At 36.1% G+C, this 21,764-nt stretch overlaps 2 protein-coding genes across 2 annotated transcripts; one reads left to right on the top strand and one right to left on the bottom strand.

The window, feature by feature from the left end:
- The first annotated feature begins 4,914 nt into the window (after window positions 1–4,914).
- LOC109155694 (exopolygalacturonase clone GBGA483-like) lies at window positions 4,915–5,397 on the top strand. Its single transcript, XM_019303313.1, has one exon. The coding sequence runs from the start codon at window positions 4,915–4,917 to the stop codon at window positions 5,395–5,397; it is 483 nt and encodes a 160-aa protein (XP_019158858.1).
- Window positions 5,398–10,997: 5,600 nt separating this feature from the next.
- LOC109155565 (exopolygalacturonase-like) lies at window positions 10,998–12,829 on the bottom strand. The gene is made up of 4 exons (XM_019303162.1): window positions 12,682–12,829; window positions 12,264–12,581; window positions 11,942–12,162; window positions 10,998–11,825 (listed from the first exon to the last, which is right to left on the bottom strand). Exons 1-4 carry the CDS (start codon window positions 12,811–12,813, stop codon window positions 11,234–11,236), a joined length of 1,263 nt encoding a protein of 420 aa, XP_019158707.1. The 5' UTR covers window positions 12,814–12,829; the 3' UTR covers window positions 10,998–11,233.
- Window positions 12,830–21,764: the final 8,935 nt, after the last annotated feature.

Raw genomic sequence — 21,764 nt, 5'->3', positions numbered from 1 at the left:
GGCATAGCTCGACTCGCTAAAATGAATAAATTCTCTTTATAACAATACACCATTTGAGTGTTAACCCTGAAGGTTACAAATGGGTGTGTGCATGAAAGAGAAATAAGAATAATGAGGTGATAAAGCGAGTTTGTAGCCTATGGGTTCACGCAGAGACCCTTAATTGATTTTAATCAAATATAATCTCCCACGGTAAATGGCATTAAGTTCCGCTACATAATACAATTGGCAGAATAATAAATTTAGATATGCAGTTAAATTTATCTTGAGAAATCCCTGATGGATTCATAATTCTCATTTTTAAGTATTATTATGTGTCATTATCTACTCTTTAAAGGGTTGCGAATGGAGTTAATATCCTCATTGAAGGAATAATATGTACCATTGTGTGCTCGATAAAGGGTTGATAATGAACTTATTTATTATTTATTATCTCAGTCAAGATTGATGGTGTAAACATCAATGAAAGATATAAAGAGCTTGATGATGTCAGTTCATGTTTAAAGACTGAGACTTTTGAAACAAAAAGCTTGTGAAAGCTATAAGTTTTATCTCGACTTGAAGATCGAGTTTTTCTTTACAGTTTTTTTTTATATACACCAGTCAGCCTACATCTAAAAATGCTTTTTCATATGTCTATATGCATATAAGTGTCATGTTTTATCAAACTAAAGGTTGCCTAATCTCTTGAAGTAGATAAGGAACCTTTTTGGACTCGAAGTCCCTTACTTCATTATCATTGGAGCACCATTATAGAACCAGAAGTTCCATAACCGCAACATATTTGCGATAAAATTGCTAGCAAAATCTAGTGCTCCCCCTACAAATGAAGTACTTGAATAATGATTAACATATCCTCCGGTATCTTCGAGATACAAAGACATGACATTTATGTAAGAAACCATGATACGGTTTTAATAGGCTACTTGGGTACTGGCTGTTTTGTTTGATCCCCGCAATGCCAAGTCCAAACTGGTTATACAATGAATTTCCCTAAATGTTCAAAATGAGGACAATAACACTTGTGTTGCACAAATGTTATATTAGCTCTAGAAGAGCCATAAGATTATTGTACACTACTCTAAGTGACAATCCAGAAGATTTGTCCAATCCATCTCTTCAAAATTTGAAATATATGTAGAACTTGAAGATTGTTATCTTCAGGGGGAGACTGGAAGTACATTTACTCGAATCAATCCGGAAGATTGAACATTGAACGTAAAATCCTGAAGATTAAGTCATAAAAGACTAACAATTGCGCACTATTTGCAACACATAAATACATAAATATCATGTACTCTTTTCCTCACTAGTTTTCTCCCATTGGGTTTTCTAGTGTGGTTTTTAACGAGGCATGAGTATGATATAGTAATGACAATGAGGAAAAGTTGCAAAATAATTGCTTAAATGGACAAACCCCAAAATCCTGAAGATTATGCGGTTTGCGCCCTGAAGGCTTATGGTTGTACTCTTTTTCCCTTAACTAAGTTTTTCCCACAGGGTTTTCTTAAGTTAAGGTTTTTAATGAGGCGACCAAATACAATATATGTTTTTATATATATCATGTACTCTTTTCTTCAACTAGGTTTTTCCCACGTGGTTTTCCTAGTGAAGTTTTTAATGAGGCATGAATATATTTTCTATTGTACTCTTTTCTTGTCTAGGTTTTTCCCACAGGGTTTTCCTAGAAAGTTTTTAACGAGGCTAGATCATCGACAAATAATGTCCAAGGGGGAGTGTTATAAATAGTAATGATTGTGGACATTATTGTGTAACGGTTTCCTTTATGTCTCCATTATTGTATTCCGTTACACTTGTTATTATATATATGTCATTCTAATGTAATGATCAGGGGTGTGGTATAAAGGAATAAGAAACCATCTATTTTGTCTCTACTCTTCTTCTTGTTCTTACTGTTCTTCACGAGCTAAAGGCATGCAAACAAACTTGCAATACAACAGTTTTTATAAGTGGGTGAGAGTTGACATAATGAACACCGTTTTGTTTGCCTAAATTTTGTTATAGTTTTATTTTTTTGTTATGTTAAAAGTTTGTGTATTATGTATTATGTTAGATTATATGTATTATTATATTAGAAATTTATATGTATTCTGCTGCTATACAATTCTGTACATACGAAACATAATTTTTTTTAGGATGCACAATGCATTGTGCGCATTGGTGCACGATATAACAATTGCAAATTAAGGGGGTGTCTTGTGTTGTGATTTTTTGTGTCTTATGTTATGAAATTTTGTACTTGAAATAAATTATTAATTGTGTGTTATGTTATGAAATTCTATGCATGTGAACATAAATTATGTACTAAATAAGATTTGAAAAAATAAGTAAATTTATAACATGTATATGTGTGTGATTTTTTGTGTCTTGTGTTATGAAATTATGTATTTTATAAGTATGAATTATGTACATTGTCGTTTTAGTTCGGGGTCTATAATTACTTAAATCATATTTAAAAAATAAGTAAATATATAACATGTATATGTATCTCGTGTTATGTTTTTTTGTGTCTTGTGTTATGAAATTATATACAAATACATAACTTGAATGTCGTTTTGCATTGTGGTAATTGTTATGCCATGAAGGTCCAAAACGATGCAGCTTTGTGCATCTGGAATAACGATGCCGTTAGTGGCACCGTTTCATCAGCTAATTATATTTTTTTTGTGTGAATATAGAGCTAAACAATTGTGATTATAGAGTTCAAAAATTGTGAATATAGAGTTCTGTAATTGTGAATATTGAGTTTTGTAAATTTGTATATTAAGATATAAAATTGTGAATATTCAGTTCTAAATTTGTGAATATAAAGTTCTGCAATTGTGAATATTGAGTTTTGTAATTTTAAATTGTGATATAGAGGAATGAATTCGGAAGAAAAACGGCAAGTTAACGGTAAAGAAGGAGGCATTTTTTTTAATAGAATGTAGACTTCAAAACAACGTCGTTTTAGACCCGGGTCCAGAGCATAATTCGCCGCATTGTGGACATTGGTCCATGGTATAAGAATGCGCAAATTATGCTGTGCAACCGAATGCACCTTGCAAGGTGCATACGGTTGCAAAACGGCGCCGTTTTGGTTAAAAAAAACGCGCGTCCCACTTAAAGAAGAAATCAGGTTCGATTCCCGGCAATAGCATTTTTATATATCCAAAAATTCATAACTATATAACCACAATTTCATAACTATATATCCACAATTTCATAACTATATATCCACAGTGAATGAATGAAGTAAAAATCCACAATGAATGAATGAATGAAGTAAAAATCCACAATGAATGAACTAAATATCCACAATATATGATTGAACTAAATATCTACAATGAATGAACTAAATATCCAGAAATTCATAACTATATAACCACAATTTCATAACTATATATCCACAATTTCATAACTATATATCCACAGTGAATGAGTGAAGTAAAAATCCACAATGAATGAATGAATGAAGTAAAAATCCACAATGAATGAATGAATGAAGTAAAAATCCACAATGAATGAACTAAATATCCACAATATATGATTGAACTAAATATCCACAATGAATGAACTAAATATCCACAATGAATGAACTAAATATCCATAAATTCATAACTATATAACCACAATTTCATAACTATATATCCACAATTTCATAATTATATATCCACAATAATGCTATTGCTGAGAGTCGAACTTGATTTTTTTTTTTTTAAGTGGGACGCGCGTTTTTAATCAAAACGACGTCGTTTTGAACCGTATGCACCATGCGCATGGTACATTCGGTTGCACAGCATAACTATTGATAAGAATGATATCAAATATAGGAGTAGTTATGTTGTGCATCCGTATGCACCATGCATGGTGCGTACGGATGTAAAAAGGACGTCGTTTTTATTAAAAACGCGCGTCTCCCCTAAAAAAAAATCAAGTTTGATTCCCAGCAACAACATTATGTTGGTCATTCATTCTTGAATTTTAGTTCATAGATTATGGAATTTTAGTTCATTGATTCTGAAATTGTAGTTCATCGATTCTGAAATTTTAGTTCATAGATTCTGAAATTGTAGTTCATAGATTCTGGAATTTTAGTTCATTCATTCTGAAATTTTTAGTTCATAGATTAGATTCTGAAATTTTAGTTCATAGATTCTGGAATTATAGTTCATCGATTCTGGAATTTTAGTTCATATGTTGTTGCTGGGAATCGAACTTAGAATTTTTTTTAAAAAGGGGAAACGCGCAATTTTTAATAAAACGCCGTCGTTTTTGCATCCGTATGCACCATGCATGAATGAGATTCATTTATTTTTGCATCTTTCGACTCTCCATTGTATGAGAATTGTTTCATTTGGCCAGGGGGCTCTTATGGGGCTGGATTGAACATGCATTTGCCATGTTTAATGTAATGTTTGCATTGACAAATCTGAATCACCAAAAAAAATTCTTATGTTTTTTTGTTTTTGTTTTGGTAGGGATTTGTGCAAACTTCTTACAGTCAAATCTTCAGTGAGGTGAGTTTTGAGTTCTATTACATACATGATACAACAGCACATAATGTCACATAGTGGAAGTTCCTTTTGTCCCAAACTAGTGCGCGAAAAGGAGAAACTGCGTTGATGAAGTCTGGGCAAATTGTTATGTTTCCTAGTATATATTAATTTGACTGTGAAATTTGGTTATCTTAACGATACATATAGTACTCAAATATGAATGGATCCATCATCCATCCAACATGATTACTCTGATCATCCCAAGTATTGGAAAAGCTAAATCCTCATTTGGTTTAGTATTGATTGATGTTTTCATCGGAGCTGCATCAAACTAATTAAGCAGTGATAGCTGATTATCATGCCTGTATTTGGTTGCCAACATTGGCATTGCTGTATATCACACGAACAACCGGTGATGGGAGTGACGGTGAAGCACTGCAAACTCTCTAATACTCTCAATGGCGTTAGGATCAAGACGCGGCCGTCGTCTCCGAACGGCGTTGCCTCCGGCATGCACTTCGAAGATGTGATGATGGACAACGTCAGCAACCCAATCTTTATCGATCAGCAATACTGTCCCTGGAATCAATGCAAGACCGGCGTTCCATCGAAAATAAAGATCAGCGACGTTAGCTTCAAGGAGATCACGGGGACGTCGGCGACAAAGGTGGCGGTGAAGTTACTGTGCAGCTCTGGAGTACCGTGCAACAAAGTAGTGCTGAGCGAGGTGAAGTTGGAATACAAAGGAAGAGTACCGTGCAACAAAGTAGTGCTGAGCGGGGTGAAGTTGGAATACAAAGGAACCAATGGCAGCGCCATATCAGAATGTGACAACGTGAAGCCAACACTCTCCCGCAAAAATTCCCATGCAATTTGTGATGCCCCTAAAAAAGCTTAGCTTAATCACTCTGTGTAATCCCGTCTCTAATTAGAATTAGACTTAATTACGTGCATATAGCTTTTCAGCTAGGTTTGACAAACAGAGCTTGTCTGTTGTGGAGTTGGTGACGAGTTTATACCAGTGAAAATGCACTGCCAATCCTATATGACCCCGTTGTTGTAGCTTATCCCATGCGGTTTTGAACAACAGTTTGGTGGCCACATCCCCCAACGATAAGCACAAATGATCCTCATATTGGACTCGTTGAAGGGATTCTAACCAATTGAAACTATGAAGAATGGCAGCAGGAGTGAAGAGTAATGGGTCTAATGCTTCCTCTTAATTAATCTAAGTATAAAAAAAAATGCTTTAACATTAATGTGTGTGGTTATTTAAATGAGTATTAGCAGTGCATCATGCATCTTTAAATTTCATCATTATATTGCATTGCAATAATATTACTGCATGCATGCATTAATTATGATGTTATAAATAGATGCTCAACTCAGTACATGTACAGATGGAGTATGACTGACTACATAACTTATTAAGAAGTATTGATTTCTTGGGTTTAGAATTTTAATACTACGTATTAATATATGGTGTCCCTTGCTTAATAATAATAATAATAATAATAATAATAATAATGCATTCAAAAAAAATAATAATGTATATATGCATATGTATACATTGCATGAGTAGATTACATTGGGACTCACCTAAGTTGATTATTAGCTCTCTTGGTTTCGAGCAAATTGGGTTTTGGATTCAAGATCTATTGTTCAAAGCCAGATTCTTTATTTTGCTGAAAAGCCAAGTAATTGTGGTTGAAAATTATTCTTGAGCAAATACTAGTTTGAATATATTTTGCATATCAGATTAATTTCTTTCAAGAATATTATGCGAAACTTGTGATTATGTTGCTCAATTTGAAGTAGCATGCAAATAATATTATTTTTGTGACTTAATACCAATGAGCATTTATTATTGTTTAACACCTTAATTGAGTCATCTTGAAGATTTATAAAGGGAAAATTTAGTGGTTTGAATTAACCAATTTGGTTAATATATATTCCACTATTGATGTGTATTAATCAATAGTTTGCATAGCTTAGTCTACTAAGGGGCCAATGTTGGGCACCAAAGACTAATCTAGGTAAGAGATCAAGTACATTATTTGAGAAAAAGTATTTGTAAGTCCTGCATTGTGGGGAGAATTAATTCTTTATATATTTCTTTCTTAAAAGTCTTTCTGTGGTACCAATTGAAGGTTAGATTGCACGTTAATGGCTATATACTCACACGCCCCCACACGTGTGCGGTGGGTTCCAAGCAACACGTGGCTCACACGCCCCCTCACGTGTGCGGTGGGTTCCAAGCAACACGTGGACCGATAAACCGTAGTCGCTTACGGGTGGCGTTGAGATTCGGACTCATGACCTTTGGTCTGGCTCTGATACCAAATTGAAGTATGTGATCCATCTCAACTAAAAGCCTAAGCTGATAGTTGGATTGCACGTTAATGGCTATATACTCACAGTACCGACAATAATGGTAAAATAGAATATTTCATGTTGGACATGAAAATCTTAAGGTTATTTGTGAGGAAATAGAGTACTCGCCCAAGTGTACATAAGTTTGATCGAGAGGATCAACTTACTTGAATAAAGAGGATCAACTTACTTTAATAGAGAGGACTAATTATGAGGTTAATTAGTCGTTGAATTGTTAATGGAATGGCTCAAAGCCCAAGAGGTGATGAATTCGTGGTGGATCCCACTTTTGTGGTCAAACGAAGCCATGAAAAGAATCACAAAGTAGAACACTCATTGATCATTCCTATAATGTGTGTACTTGTGAGGTTGAGCTACAGCTCTTAATGAATTCATAACCCGATGAGAATGGTAGTGTTTTTAGACACGCCACTGATTCTTGTTTCCTCATCTTGTCCAAATTCAGTTCGTACAAATCACTTGCAGATCCTTGCGTTCTTCATCTTCATATTGTTACGTAAAGTGTTGTTACGTTAGTTGTGGAGCAGCAACAAAATATCCAACAGCTAAATGTCCTAATCTCGGAGAATGTTGGTCCGGGAAAATAAATTACCGCCTGGTTGATCTGTCTTGGCGTGCCTCCATCAATCTCAGCCGAAGGCTGTCGATGTGCATCCTGGCCAGAGAAGTAATCTGACCGGTGTGGTGGTTGGTTTCGACCATACCGCGATTCCCCTCACCATCCCGAACGACATCAGCCTCCGCAACCGGCCGTAATCCCTCGGCGACCCCTCGGACCCCAGAATTTCAGGAGGTTGGCGATCGTCAAATTGATTGGGGGGAAAGGATTGTGATGCACTCCCCTCTCCATTTCCACCCTCTAATTGGCCATGCACAGCCTCCATCGCCGGAAAAGACTCCACATGTGACGGACGACTCGGAACCCCCGACTTCGCAGCCGGCAATCGATTTTCAATCCGGTCTCGGCGATCACTCTGCTGAGCCTCCAAGACGTCTCCGAGAGTTTGAGAGAGTCCATTGCCAGCCTGGACTGCCGCCGAAACTGCCATAGGCGAGGCTGAATCGAGTCAAATAAGCCAAGCAACGTAAGTGTACTGATATACTAGGAAGAAGAAAGCAATATACTGAAAAGACAGAATTGCCCCCTACACTTACGGTCAACAAAATCTTATTGGACGAAAAGACCTTTGGTGGAACACTTTAAAAAGTCAAGTGTCTTTTTTGTCCAAATTAAAAGTTAAAGACTAATTTTGGAAAATTTCCAGGACTATTGCTGGAATTAACTCAATTGAACATTTCCTAATCTGCGTCTCTATTTTTAGTATGCAGTCCATCTTATTATATCACCACCATAGCGTACCTCTAAAAGAGCCAAGAGCCCATGATAGGGGATCAATACATATAATTAGGTACACTGACTGCATACTTAATGAAGATTGTTTCTCGGCATTAGGGGAGATAATAGACTAATTTTTAATGAAATACCAAGAAATTCCATAGAATGAAAACATCTTCATTATTTAAATCAATGTACTAGTTAGAATGAACTGTCAAACATATCTATTGATCATAATGATCATAAAAGAGTAACTAGGTCTCATATACCTTGCCAACTTGGACCAAATAAATCTATCGATACTCCTGATGCCAGAAGTATAGGAGATCCATCGGTGTAAGAAATAAGAATTATACTAGATCTAGTAAATAAACATTGTCACTCTTGAAAAAACTTAAATAAATTTTGTCCGTTCGTCCAGATGATGAGAAACCCTAGTCAATTCATAGGTGCACCAAACAAACATAATACTAGGGATGCGAGACATTTCGATTAGGGTCGTATTCTATGGTTACGATTCGACCATATATGTCTTTTTCATTTCGTTGAGTGGGTTTCACTTGACCATTTACGGTTCCATTGCGTGTACTCGGGGTATAAGTTTTGTATAATTGTATCACCATGCTATTAAGTATTTTGATTTTGATTGAAGTTCTTTATCTTTTTAAGAGGTTGAATAGAATAACCCGATTAAAGCGTAATGATTAGATGTGATCTTCTAGAATCTGGTTATTTGTGAAAGTATTATAGTTGGCAACGTTTGTAATGTTGGGTAATAAGGTGGAAAATCCCAAAATAATAATAATTCTATGGAAAGATTAATATTATATGGGAAAACAGAAACTGGGAAGGAAAAGGTTGAGTGTTTGGGGTATAGGTTTAGCACGAGTTCGAACACAAGGTTCTTTTCCTTAAAACCTTATTTGCTACCCCCCACAAGTGCTAGGAGCGTTGTAGCCTAGGTTTCCCAGGATAAAACGTGCTACGATTCCTTGTTTAAGCACCTAAACAAGGAACCCGGCAAACAAAGCACAGTATGAACACTGTTGGCAAAAGAAGAGAGTAGAAGCAGAAGTTTTGAAGCTGAAAGCTACTGGAATTCCTTAGTTTCGTGTACTGTTTGAAAAGCTACTGCTCTACCTCTCCTTATATAGGGATGTTGGAAGGGATAGCATTCAACATGGCCTTTAATTGGTATTAAACCAATTGTATAACACCTGTAACGGTCACCCACTAAGTGGGATTAAACTCAGAATTTAAAATTGGAATTAAAACAGTATTAATTCCGTAACAGATGAGTTTAATCTTCTGCACTTTCGGGTTTCAGACCGTTGGGTTGCAGGTTCACACGAGAGCACACGGACCAGTCAACACGAGAGTACATCTCTCGTGTGCACTGTGGTGCAACCCGAGAGTGCACTACTCTCGTGGTCACAGATGCACGAGAGTTGTGCTCTCGGTGCACCACAACCTCTCGTGCTACACACGAGAGTAGGTGCTCTCGGTTCGGTTCTGGCCGAAACAAGTGACTCCCAGATGGAAAATGATACCGAAGTTAGGCATAACTTAGCCTGCAAGGCCAGCCCATTTCCCGCGAGCTCGGGCTTGATTTCAAGCCTTTTTGATGTCCTCTAGTTGGATTTTCATTTGCACCCCCCCCCCCCCGCGCGAGAGAGCCTCTATGCTATACAATTCTACAAGCTTGAAAAGAGCTCATGTATATAAGGGGGGCAAATCTTGTTTCCAAACCAATGTAGGACAAAGTCCTACATTTTCCCTTCATTTCCCAACTTAAATGGGTCTACTTTGAGAATCAATATCTCATTCACCCATTATCCGTTTTGAGCGTACAATATATCAATCTCTTCGTCTCACTACGAAGAACCCGAATCCACTTTGACCCGACCCAAATCGGAAGTAGACCCCACTGATAATTGTACCACAAAATAGCCACTTAATATGCCATTTTAAGCTAATTTTTCCAACATGTAACAGATGTAATTATCCTGTATCTTGTCTATATATCATTGTACTATGATAAATATGAATGAACAAGATGATATTCCTGCTCCTTTTTTCTGTCTATTACTTCTTATCTTTACTTACGTTTTCATTATTTGTTTAACATAATAAAATAATAATAATAATAATAATAATAATAATAATAATAATAATAATACAAATACAAATACAAATAAATTAAAATTGTTGATTAAATTGACCAAAAGACATGAATTATATACGAACACCAAAATTAACATTTTTAATAGTGTAGTAGAAATTACACACACACACACACACACACACACACACATATATATATATATATATATATATATATATATATATATAGTGAGTGTTTTATAGTTGTTGCGGGTTTGGGGTTATGGCCCGCAATTGGTGCCAATTTCATTATATTCTGCAATTAATTAGCCTTAATAGAGAACAAGATAAATTAAATGTAAATTCCAATAATTGTATTATTGATGAATGATAGCCACTCATGGGGTGCTCATCCTTAGCTTTAGCTTTATATACATTCTTCCAAAAGGTTAAATCCCAACCCAAAGGGCCCTTAGCTTTCTATACATAACACCACGCTTGCCTGGCGTCTTCAACTAATTATATACTACTAATTCAAAGTTTGACTCTTAAACGTAAGTAAATTAACCTAGTGACTGCCAATTTTCCTTGTCACCCAAATAACACCCAAATAATGAACTGAATGAAATATAAAGTACAAGACAAATAGAATAGAAAAGATATATTGTACTACTACTAAAAAAAAGAATTTCACCTTTCAGTCGTGCATATATAAAAAACACGACCCCTGATCTGGTGCAGTGCACACTGATCTAAGTTATTGAACCTATCACTTCCCATATAGGGGAGCAACATGATACCATTGGACTACAAGGTACTTGGTCTGATCTAAGCTATTTATTTACAAACACGTAATTAAGTCTAATTCTAATTAGAGACGGGATTACACAGAGTGATTAAGCTAAGCTTTTTTAGGGGCAGGGGCAGGGGCACCTGGGGCAGGGGCACCTTCAGGGGCGCCTTTTTTAGAGGCATCACAAATTGCAGGGGAATTTTTGCCGGAGAGTGTTGGCTTCACGTTGTCACATTCCGATATGGCGCTGCCGTTGGTTCCTTTGTATTCCAACTTCACCCCGCTCAGCACTACTTTGTTGCACGGTACTCCGGAGCAGCACAGTAATTTCACCGCCACCTTTGTCGCCGACGTCCCCGTTATCTCCTTGAAGCTAACGTCGCTGATCTTTATTTTCGAAGGGACACCGGCCTTGCATTGATTCCAGGGGCAGTATTGCTGATCGATCAAGATTGGGTTGCTGACGTTGTCCATCTTCACATCTTCGAAGTGCATGCCGGAGGCGACGCCGTTCGGAGACGCCGGCCACGTCTTGATCCTAACGCCGTTGAGAGTATTGGAGAGTTTGCAGTGCTTCACCGTCACTCCCATCACCGGTTGTTCGTTAGGGTATCTTCCTAAGCTTCCAATACTGATTCCGTGGCCGGGGCCGCACTTCACATTTTCGACGGTCACATTCTGGCAACCGTCCCCGAAGGAGATACAGTCACCGGTTGTTCGTTAGGGTATCTTCCTAAGCTTCCAATACTAATTCCGTGGCCGGGGCCGCACTTCACATTTTCGACGGTCACATTCTGGCAACCGTCCCCGAAGGAGATACAGTCATCGCCGGTCTTAATTTCAGCACCATCGACGGTAACCCCATGGGAACGGCCGATGTGGATTCCGTCGGTGTTGGCGCTATCCCCCGGCGCCTTGATAGTGATTTTGCTCAATGTTAGGTTCTTGGCCTGTATCACATTCATGTGGAAAAACTTGCTGTCCACCGACGTTACTCCTTTCACCACCCCGTTCGTCAACGTACCAAAGTTGAGGTTCTATTTAAAAATATATGCATTCATTTGAATTCTTAATGAATAATAAAGAAATAAAAGAGTAGATTAATAATAAGAGACTCTCGATCGGATCGAGTACTTACAATGGGGAGGTTTTTACAGTTTCCGTTGAAATTCTTGTTACAGTTGTTTATCTTCCAGGCGGCGGAACCCCGACCGTCGAAAGTGCCGCCGGTGACCGTCAAGTCTTTAACCATGCTGAACAAAATCCATTCGTCTTTTGTTTTGAACGCAGTGGGGTCGGTTGGCGCGATAAAAGTGGCGTCTCCCGCATCAAATGTTATGGCACTCTTACAAGGACCTAGAAACCCAATCTGACCCACCATATACTTGCCGGCCGGAACTTTCAGCGTGCTCGGCGCTGCCGCTTTGCATACCTCACCCCAAGCTTTCTTAAAAGCCTACTCAAATAAACCACAAAATACAATCAAATCAAACTATATATATATATATAGAGAGAGAGAGAGAGAGAGATAGATAGTATTGCATGTATGTTTGTACCGGAGCATCATCGCACTTCCCGTCGCCTTTTGCACCAGATTTTTTAACGCTAACTTCAACACCCTGCACTGTTGCTACAAGATATGCCACATAGAAAAAAATCAATGCAGCTTGAATCACCTTGGAACCCATCCTGTTGTAATCTTTTTTTTTTTTTTTTTTTTTTTTTTTTTTTTTTTCTAGATATTTTGTTTTATTGGTTGAAATCCAGATGGGAATCTGAAATGATCGCCCAAAACTGATTTATAAGGTGAGAAGAGAGTGTGCTACCACAAATATGAACGTAATTCTAGGAAAATTATGGTGGGTGTGTAAGTGTGTTACAAGTGTTTGGTTCCAATTGGATTTTTCACTCTCAAAGCCTAACTTTGTGGAACTTACAATTGATGTAATAAATATTATGACACACTTATTTCATGATTTTTATTTTGAATTATTTCCCGAAATGGTCATCCGACTATGATCTTTTTCTCAAATTAGTCCCTTGACTTTTTCTCTGTCTATTCCTTCATTATTTATGTGTGTGGCATGCAAATCATGTAAATATAATGAACATTTACTACTTGTGATTTACTCCGTATTATATTACTTGTGGCGTGCAAAGCTTTGTAATTTATATACATTCAGTGTGCTATTTGTGAGGCGAACATCAATTTTCATAGCCCGCGACATGTACGTATATACTTTAAATATTAGAGCTTGCATTAAGTAGATGACTTCTTTTATGTAAAGATGAGAGCAGTCTTACAATTTCGGTGGCTGTGGTTTCGGTGGTCTCCAAAAGTTAAAATTTACTCAAATCATGCTGGTTTGGGTTTGCCTGAAGCAAACAAATTGTGAATATGTGGTATGATGGTTTTTCATAAATTGAAAATAGTTTTTTTTTTTTAAAGAAATTTTTGCACTTATTTGGTGTTTATTTTCCACATGAGTGTTGAGTGAGGTTATTATTTAATGTGTATGCTCTCCCTATTTGAACATATATGATTGTATAGACCCAAATCTTTTTAAAATTATAGTATGAGCAATTGGGTCACTTTGGATCAATTATGATAAGTTGTATTTTTTAATCTAGATAGATACGTTAGATATATATGTCAAGCAGTAGTTTCCTTTTCACATGACTTTTTTTTTAAAGAACATGTGAAAGGAAATTTCTGAATTATCTGTTGTTTTGGAGATATCGAACTTGATATACTACTGCTTTAAATTCAAATCTTGCTCAATGCATATCGTGGTGATTTCTCCATACACATAGTACGGGGTAGAATCGAACATGAGTTAATTCTAGCAATAGTCCTCCGACTATTGCGATTTTTCAAAATTAGTCATCGACTTTAATTTTAATTTGGACAAAAAAGACACTTGACCTTTTAAAGTGTTCCAACAAAGGTCCTTCCGTTAGGTTTTCGTTTGTTGGCTGTTAATTTAAGGGGTAATTGTGTCTTTTCATTATATTGTGTCTGTCAAGTGAAGGGTAGAATGATACATTACTTGGTCTTCTAATTGACTGCTTAAATCCCCAATTGTAACACTTAACTGAACAAATTCTCAGCAATTAACTGATAAACATAGCATATTGGAAATGATAATTCATTACAAATCAATTCTCCAAATTACATAAACAGATAAGATAACCGCCGGGAAAATGAATTACCGCCGTGAGAGAAGAATCAGATAAGATAACTGCCGGGAAAATGAATTACGGCTTCGCATCCCTCGCTTTCCGATCACTGAAATCCACCCGCCACTGCGGCAGTCCCACCTCTCTATTGCCCCTTCATCACCACTCTCTCTAACCACAGTCCTTCTCCTCTTCTTCTTCAGCCCCGCCTTCCTCCCCTGCTACTCATCAATACCCCCAGACCTTGGATGGATTGGAGAGCAGGCTAGCCACCGAGTCGTCGACGCTAGGAAACTTCATGGGGCTCTAATCGGATAACGAGTACTCCGTCGAGGTCGGGACGAAGAAGAAGCCGCTCCCGAATCCGAAGTGGATGAAGGAAGCGATCCATGTAGGAGAGAAGTTCACGCAAATTAAGAAGATGTTGAGGGAGTTGAAGTTCCACACTGAATGGAAGGAAACTTTACCATTTTGACATGAAGGATTGACCTCTCTGAACTGCTGCTTTGCGGCTCTGTTTGGCAGAGCTTATTTAGGAGCTTATAGCTTATTTTAAGTTCCAAATAAGCTATAAGCTCTGTTTGGTAATGTTTCCAAAATAAGCTCATAGCTTAAAATAAGAGCTTATTTTTGAACGCTACTTTAGGTAGCGTTTCAAAATAAGCTCCTTGCTTCCTAACTTTTTTTCCATCTTTATCCTTATTATTTTAAAGAAATGACATAATTTACCATTCCCAATTAAAACCGTTTTCTCTTCTCCTTTATCCGCAACTTTCAACACAATTATTATTATTATTATTATTATTATTATTATTATTATTATTATTATTATTATTATTATTATTATTATTATTATTATTATTATTATTGTTATTATTGTTATTATTGTTATTATTGTTATTATTGTTATTATTGTTATTATTGTTATTATTGTTATTATTATTATTATTATTATTATTATTATTATTATTATTATTATTATTATTATTATTAGATTTGCAACAATATTGCTACAGTTAGATCATGATTATGCTAATAGTTTTATTTCAAAATGTTATTTTTTTTTAAAGACAAAATGTTAAATTTTAATATGTAAACAAACTAATTTAAATTTTACGAAGATGTCATTTTTAGTCTTTTTACATTTATCAGCTTATCAAAAAGCTATTTTTACCAAATACTTTCAATCATAACAGCTAGCTTAACAGCTCATCAGTTTTCAGCTCCGAGCTTATAGCTTTTCAGCTTTCAGCTCCTTTTCAGCTTTCACCTCTTAGCTTATAGCTTTTCAGGTAGGTTTGCCAAACAGAGCCTGTCTGTTGCGGAGTTGGTGACGAGTTCATACCAGTGAAAATGCACTGCCAATCCTATATGACCCCGTTGTTGTAGCTTATCCCATGCGGTTTTGAACAACAGTTTGGTGGCCACATCCCCCAACGATAAGCACAAATGATCCTCATATTGGACTCGTTGAAGGGATTCTAACCAATTGAAACTATGAAGAATGGCAGCAGGAGTGAAGAGTAATGGGTCTAATGCTTCCTCTTAATTAATCTAAGTATAAAAAAAATGCTTTAACATTAATGTGTGTGGTTATTTAAATGAGTATTAGCAGTGCATCATGCATCTTTAAATTCCATCATTATATTGCATTGCAATAATATTACTGCATGCATGCATTAATTATGATGTTATAAATAGATGCTCAACTCAGTACATGTACAGATGAAGTATGACTGAGTACATAACTTATTAAGAAGTATTAATTTCTTGGGTTTAGAATTTTAATACTACGTATTAATATATGGTGTCCCTTGCTTAAAAATAATAATAATAATAATAATAATAATAATAATAATAATGCATTCAAAAAAAAATAATAATGTATATATGCATATGTATACATTGCATGGGTAGATTACATTGGGACTTACCTAAGTTGATTATTAGCTCTCTTGGTTTCTAGCAAATTGGGTTTTGGATTCTAGATCTATTGTTCAAAGCCAGATTCTTTAATTTGCTGAAAAGCCAAGTAATTGTGGTTGAAAATTATTCTTGAGCAAATACTAGTTTGAATATATTTTGCATATCAGATTAATTTCTTTCAAGAATATTATGCGAAACTTGTGATTATGTTGCTCAATTTGAAGTAGCATGCAAACAATATTATTTTTGTGACTTAATGCCAATGAGCATTTCTTATTGTCCAACACCTTAATTGAGTCATCTTGAAGATTTATAAAGGGAAACTTTAGTGGTTTGAAGTAACCAATTTGGTTAAAATATATTCCACTATTGATGTGTATTAATCAATAGTTTGCATAGCTTAGTCTACTAAGGAGCCAATGTTGGGCACCAAAGACTAATCTAGGTAAGTGATCAAGTACATTATTTGAGAAAAAGTATTTGTAAGTGCTGAATTGTGGGGTGAATTAATTCTTTATATATTTCTTTCTTAAAAGTCTTTCTGTGGTACCGACAATAATGGTAAAATAGAATATTTCATGTTGAACATGAAAATCTTAAGGGAATTATTTGTGAGTAAATAAAGTACTCGCCCAAGTGTACATAAGTTTGATCGAGAGGATCAACTTACTTTAATAAAGAGGATCAACTTACTTTAATAGAGAGGATCAACTTACTTTAATAAAGATGATCAACTTACTGATGCGTAGTATATTTGCAAACAAATAATTCTCGGAGTACGAGTTATCGATCCACAGGGAAGTGGTTGTATCAAGCACTAGTTACTAACTTATTCATTAGAGCTAATCCTAACAATTACTTAGATGATTGATTGTCATAAAATAAATAAAATAAAACAGAGGTTCAGGATTTTGAAAACAATTAGAGAGAAGTTGAGATTCATGGGATTCAAGTATTTAATCACCTAGTGCCAATTATCGTTTGCAATATTTAGTTTGGAATTAAGATTTGTGTGGGAATGCAAAGTGGAATCGAATTACTCCCGTAATCTCTATTCCTAGTGAATTTCCACTCACATGGCTTAAACACCCAATAAAATCAAAGATCAGCATCCAATTATTCCTAATTACTACCACCTCCCGATTGGCAACAATCTAGAATAAACTTCCCCTAATAAGTTCCCCTTTCCCAAGGACCAACCTTTAGGTGCAATCGTGTGTGCCCTAATTTATGCCCCAACTCCCATTGGTGACACAAACATGGCTATGAAGCTAGTAACTATGGCCATTAATTACAAGCATCAAACAATATTATCACGATTGCAACACAAGTATTAAACCCAAATAATAATATATTAAAGAAACTGAGAGCTCAGGCACATATGTTCATAAACACTTTTACCCAAGAATCTCTAAAGAATTTAGCCAAGCATGACTAAATTATACATAGCAAATATAAATAAAGAATTACAAATCATCAAAAGAGTACAAGAATTAACCAGACGATTTTCCCAAATCTCCCTAGTCTTCTTCTTGCTTTCCAAGACAACTTGTGGCTCTTGATTTCTCTCCTTCTTGTCTCCAAGAATCTCTGAATTCTCCCGGTCCCCGTCTCCGTCATTAGGGTTGAGGAAGGAGGGATTTTATAGTGGGTACAAAGTTGAGATGAAATAGGAATCTTGTACCAAATTGGACTCAAATTCTAATTCCTATATTTAAATAAAGAAATTGTCGTCTTTAATGATATTTAGAATTTGGAAGATTCCTTGAATTGCTAACTTTTAATATGGAGATATGAGCCTTGAAGTCCGCGCAATTGATATTAGGAAAAGAAATCTCGCGCTTATATTGAATTTTGCCCAGCTGCGCCACTTTAGGCGTCTGTTTTCTTTATCCGCGCCACTTTAGGCGTCTGTTTTTATCCCAGAAACAGACGCATATTCGACGCGTCGAGAATTTTCTCAACGCGTCGAGACTTCCTGTGCGCGAATTAATTAGCTACTGGAAAATTTCGACGTGTCGAGCCCTTGGCTCGACGCGTCGAGTCCACTGGGCCCCGAACTCATCCAAAATTGCTCTAAACTCATCCTTGAACTCCCCTTGGTCATATCTTTGACCTAAAATGGTTCAAAAACACTAACAAACACCGTAAAATATTCAAAACAAGTGCGAACCATAATTAAATGATAATAGCAAGGAAAACATGTATTAAATAAGCAAAATTAAAGAGCTTAATTACTGTGATGATTCAAAATAACCATAAAAACAAGCACAGATGTGATAACATCACCCCCTCACACTTAAGCTTTTGCTTGTCCTCAAGCAAAACTAAGGAATAAAATCACAAGTCAAAACATACAAATTACTCATGCTCTCTCTTGCACAACCTTTCAAACCACCAACCCACTTGCTACAAAACAACAAGCTTCAAGAATCAAATTAGTTTGGCACATAAGAGACCCATTTCCAAGCCAATAACCAAGCACCAAGAATTTAAAGCATGTGAGGATCAAATGTGCACAAATACTCAGTTGAGATTATGCAAGATACGGTTCATGAATGAGATCCCTTAGGCTTGCCTTTCATACTCCCCTAGATCAAATCTAAGAATGCATGCTAAGATCAAATAGGACTTTATTAAGCTTGTAATGGGGCTACGGGTGATGGCTAACAAAGAAGTGGTATGGAAAAATTAATCAAAAAGATAGAATGTCACAATTTATCTAAACTTTTCAAAATTTGGAAGAGATGAGATAATCATAATTCCAATGAGCAAATTTCTTTTAAGAACTTAGCAACTCTTTGGTAAAGTGGGGATCCAAACTCAAAAACTTTCAATCTCTTTTTTTTTTTTTTTTTTTCTTTTCATTCTTTTCTTTGTCTTTGGACTTCTTTTGGATATAGCAAGATAATTTTAATCCAAACTTTCATGACCTCCACACTTGAACATTTGTAACACTAGCTGCTTCTTTTTTTGTAGCACAACTCCATAAAAACTCTTCTTACAGAAAAGATAAAGATAAAAGTTTCATTCTCTCAAGGGTGGATGGGAAATATTTGGCCAAGGGCTAAGGGTTATAATAATGGGGTAAATCAAAGAAAAACAATCACAAAGAGGGGATAAGTGCTTAGCACTTATTTAAACAAACAAAAGGCACAATGGGGAAACGAAGGATAAAAATATATATATATAGGGACAGGTTTAAATGCTATGGCTAAACAATAATGGCCTAAATCACTTCAAAACATGCAAAACTTAGACATCACTTAGGGAGTAATGAGGCAAGTTCTAGCAAAAACACCCATGACCGGAATCTCACATAAGCCTTCACTAGCAATGCAAAACACTAGATCAAGGATTAATCCAATTATTAAGTGATTAACAAAGCTATTGGCAAGGGAATAGATCAAATATGTGTTACACCTTAAATCATCCATCACAAATTGAGATGCAGCAAGCACCACTAAAACAAACCACAAACCAACAAGAGAGAGTAATTGTAACTGCATGCTAAGACAAGTAACTTATTCACCAAAAATAGCATATGAGTCATCCAAGCAAAAGCAAAAATTTTAAAAATTTAGAAATATCCCCAAATTAATGATTCCTCCCCCTCACACTTAAAACTTTGCGTCATCCCTGATGCAAAATAAAAGAAAAGGAGAACAAGAGAAAAGAGAAAACTAAAAAGCAATAAAATAATCACGAACTAGAAAATAATAAAACTAAATAAGACGAAACTAGAAAGCAATAAATAAATAGGAAAAGTAATAAAAGATAACATGGGGTGCCTCCCATGAAGCGCTAAATTTAACGTCGTTAGCTCGACGTTACCTCTCTAGCCATCAGGTGATTGGAGAAGAAAAATCCCCTTCTTTCCATCAACTTTCTCTTCCAAGTATTTCTTCAAGTGGTGTCCATTTATAAACTCTCTTAAGCTCGAACCCTTCACATCATCATGTAAGGAACCACATTTGCCCGAATCAAGAATTATGCCTCCATTCTCTTCTCCTTCTTTTTCATCACTCTTTTGTTCAACAAGTAATGAGAGTCTCGGATCATTCACATGAACCAGCAAGTATTGGGAATCATTGGATATATAGATAGGCAAATGTGTGCCATTATCCTTTAGAACTCCAATGCCTCCCAAATTCAAAATTTCTCTGAAGTTCTCTCCAAGGGAAGTGTTCTCCATTGGTGAGACATCCTCATTCAAATCATGTGCTCCATTAAGAACTTCCTCATCTAATGGGCAACTCTCTATATGTTCCTTGCCATCATTACCTTGCAACTCTACATTTTCCTCCCAGCTTGGTGTCTCCATCTCAATGCATTTATCAAATATTTCTTCATCTCCCTCTCTAAGATCCTCATCATCCTTTTTATTTCTCTCAACTTCATGACCTTCATTTGGCAAGAGCAACTCTTCTAGAACCTCTCCATTAAATGAATCTTGAAGTGGCTCTTGAATTGTCAAATCTTGCTGTCGAGCTATCATGTGATCGAGTCGAGCATTCATGCGATCAAGTTGAGCATTCATATGATCTTGTAACTCCAGATATTTCGAGCACAATTGCATTATCTTGGTCTCTTTGGACTTCATCTCAATTATTTGGTCAAGTGATTGACAATCTTGTTGAAACTCTTGGTACGGCAACTCTTGAGCTCGCCCTTGATACTTGTAATTGGGATCCATGATAAAGCAATTTTCCGCCTCATGAGATCCACCACATATCATGCACCGTGAGGGTTGTGGAGTAGGTGGTGTGCATCTTTGATAAGTAGCTTGACTCATGTTGGCACAAAATCCTTGAGTAGATTGTTGAGGGATATGGTTGGTGGGGTTGAGCATGTAACAATTTTCCACAAAGTGATTCCCACCACAAAATGAGCACCATTGGGGTTGTGATGTTTGATATGAACTTTCTTGATAATATCCTTGACTAGAGTTGGCAAAATTTGAGAAAGGGAATTGTTGTTCCATTCCTCCATATTCTCGATTCATATTCCAACTCATCTCATAACCTTGAGAAGGAGGGTAAAACGGTGGCATGGTTCCTTGGAATTCATATCTATCCATAAACTAAATCACACTCAAAACAATGAACTTGTTATGGGTTAGCAAAATAAAATAAAATAAATAAAAAAAAAATGGACTAGTCTCCTAGAATAAAGATTTCACTAATGTTAATACTAGAAGCACCACTTCCCCGGCAACGGCGCCAATTTGATGCGTAGTATATTTGCAAACAAATAATTCTCGGAGTACGAGTTATCGATCCACAGGGAAGTGGTTGTATCAAGCACTAGTTACTAACTTATTCATTAGAGCTAATCCTAACAATTACTTAGATGATTGATTGTCATAAAATAAATAAAATAAAACAGAGGTTCAGGATTTTGAAAACAATTAGAGAGAAGTTGAGATTCATGGGATTCAAGTATTTAATCACCTAGTGCCAATTATCGTTTGCAATATTTAGTTTGGAATTAAGATTTGTGTGGGAATGCAAAGTGGAATCGAATTACTCCC

This window comes from Ipomoea nil, unplaced genomic scaffold (assembly GCF_001879475.1).
Source record: "Ipomoea nil cultivar Tokyo-kokei standard unplaced genomic scaffold, Asagao_1.1 scaffold2704, whole genome shotgun sequence".
In the NCBI taxonomy this organism is placed as follows: Eukaryota; Viridiplantae; Streptophyta; class Magnoliopsida; order Solanales; family Convolvulaceae; genus Ipomoea; species Ipomoea nil.
Note: the sequence above shows the minus strand (reverse complement) of the source record. Positions and strands in the feature narration are given on the sequence as shown.

Coding starts and splice junctions, on each gene's coding strand:
- LOC109155694 (XM_019303313.1), top strand. CDS start 4,915: ATGGGAGTGACGGTGAAGCACTGCAAACTCTCTAATACTCTCAATGGC.
- LOC109155565 (XM_019303162.1), bottom strand. CDS start 12,813: ATGGGTTCCAAGGTGATTCAAGCTGCATTGATTTTTTTCTATGTGGCA. Junction 12,582..12,681: donor GGAAGTGCGATGATGCTCCG/GTACAAACATAC, acceptor TTATTTGAGTAG/GCTTTTAAGAAAGCTTGGGG. Junction 11,826..11,941: donor AAGACCGGCGATGACTGTAT/CTCCTTCGGGGA, acceptor CGGTGACTGTAT/CTCCTTCGGGGACGGTTGCC.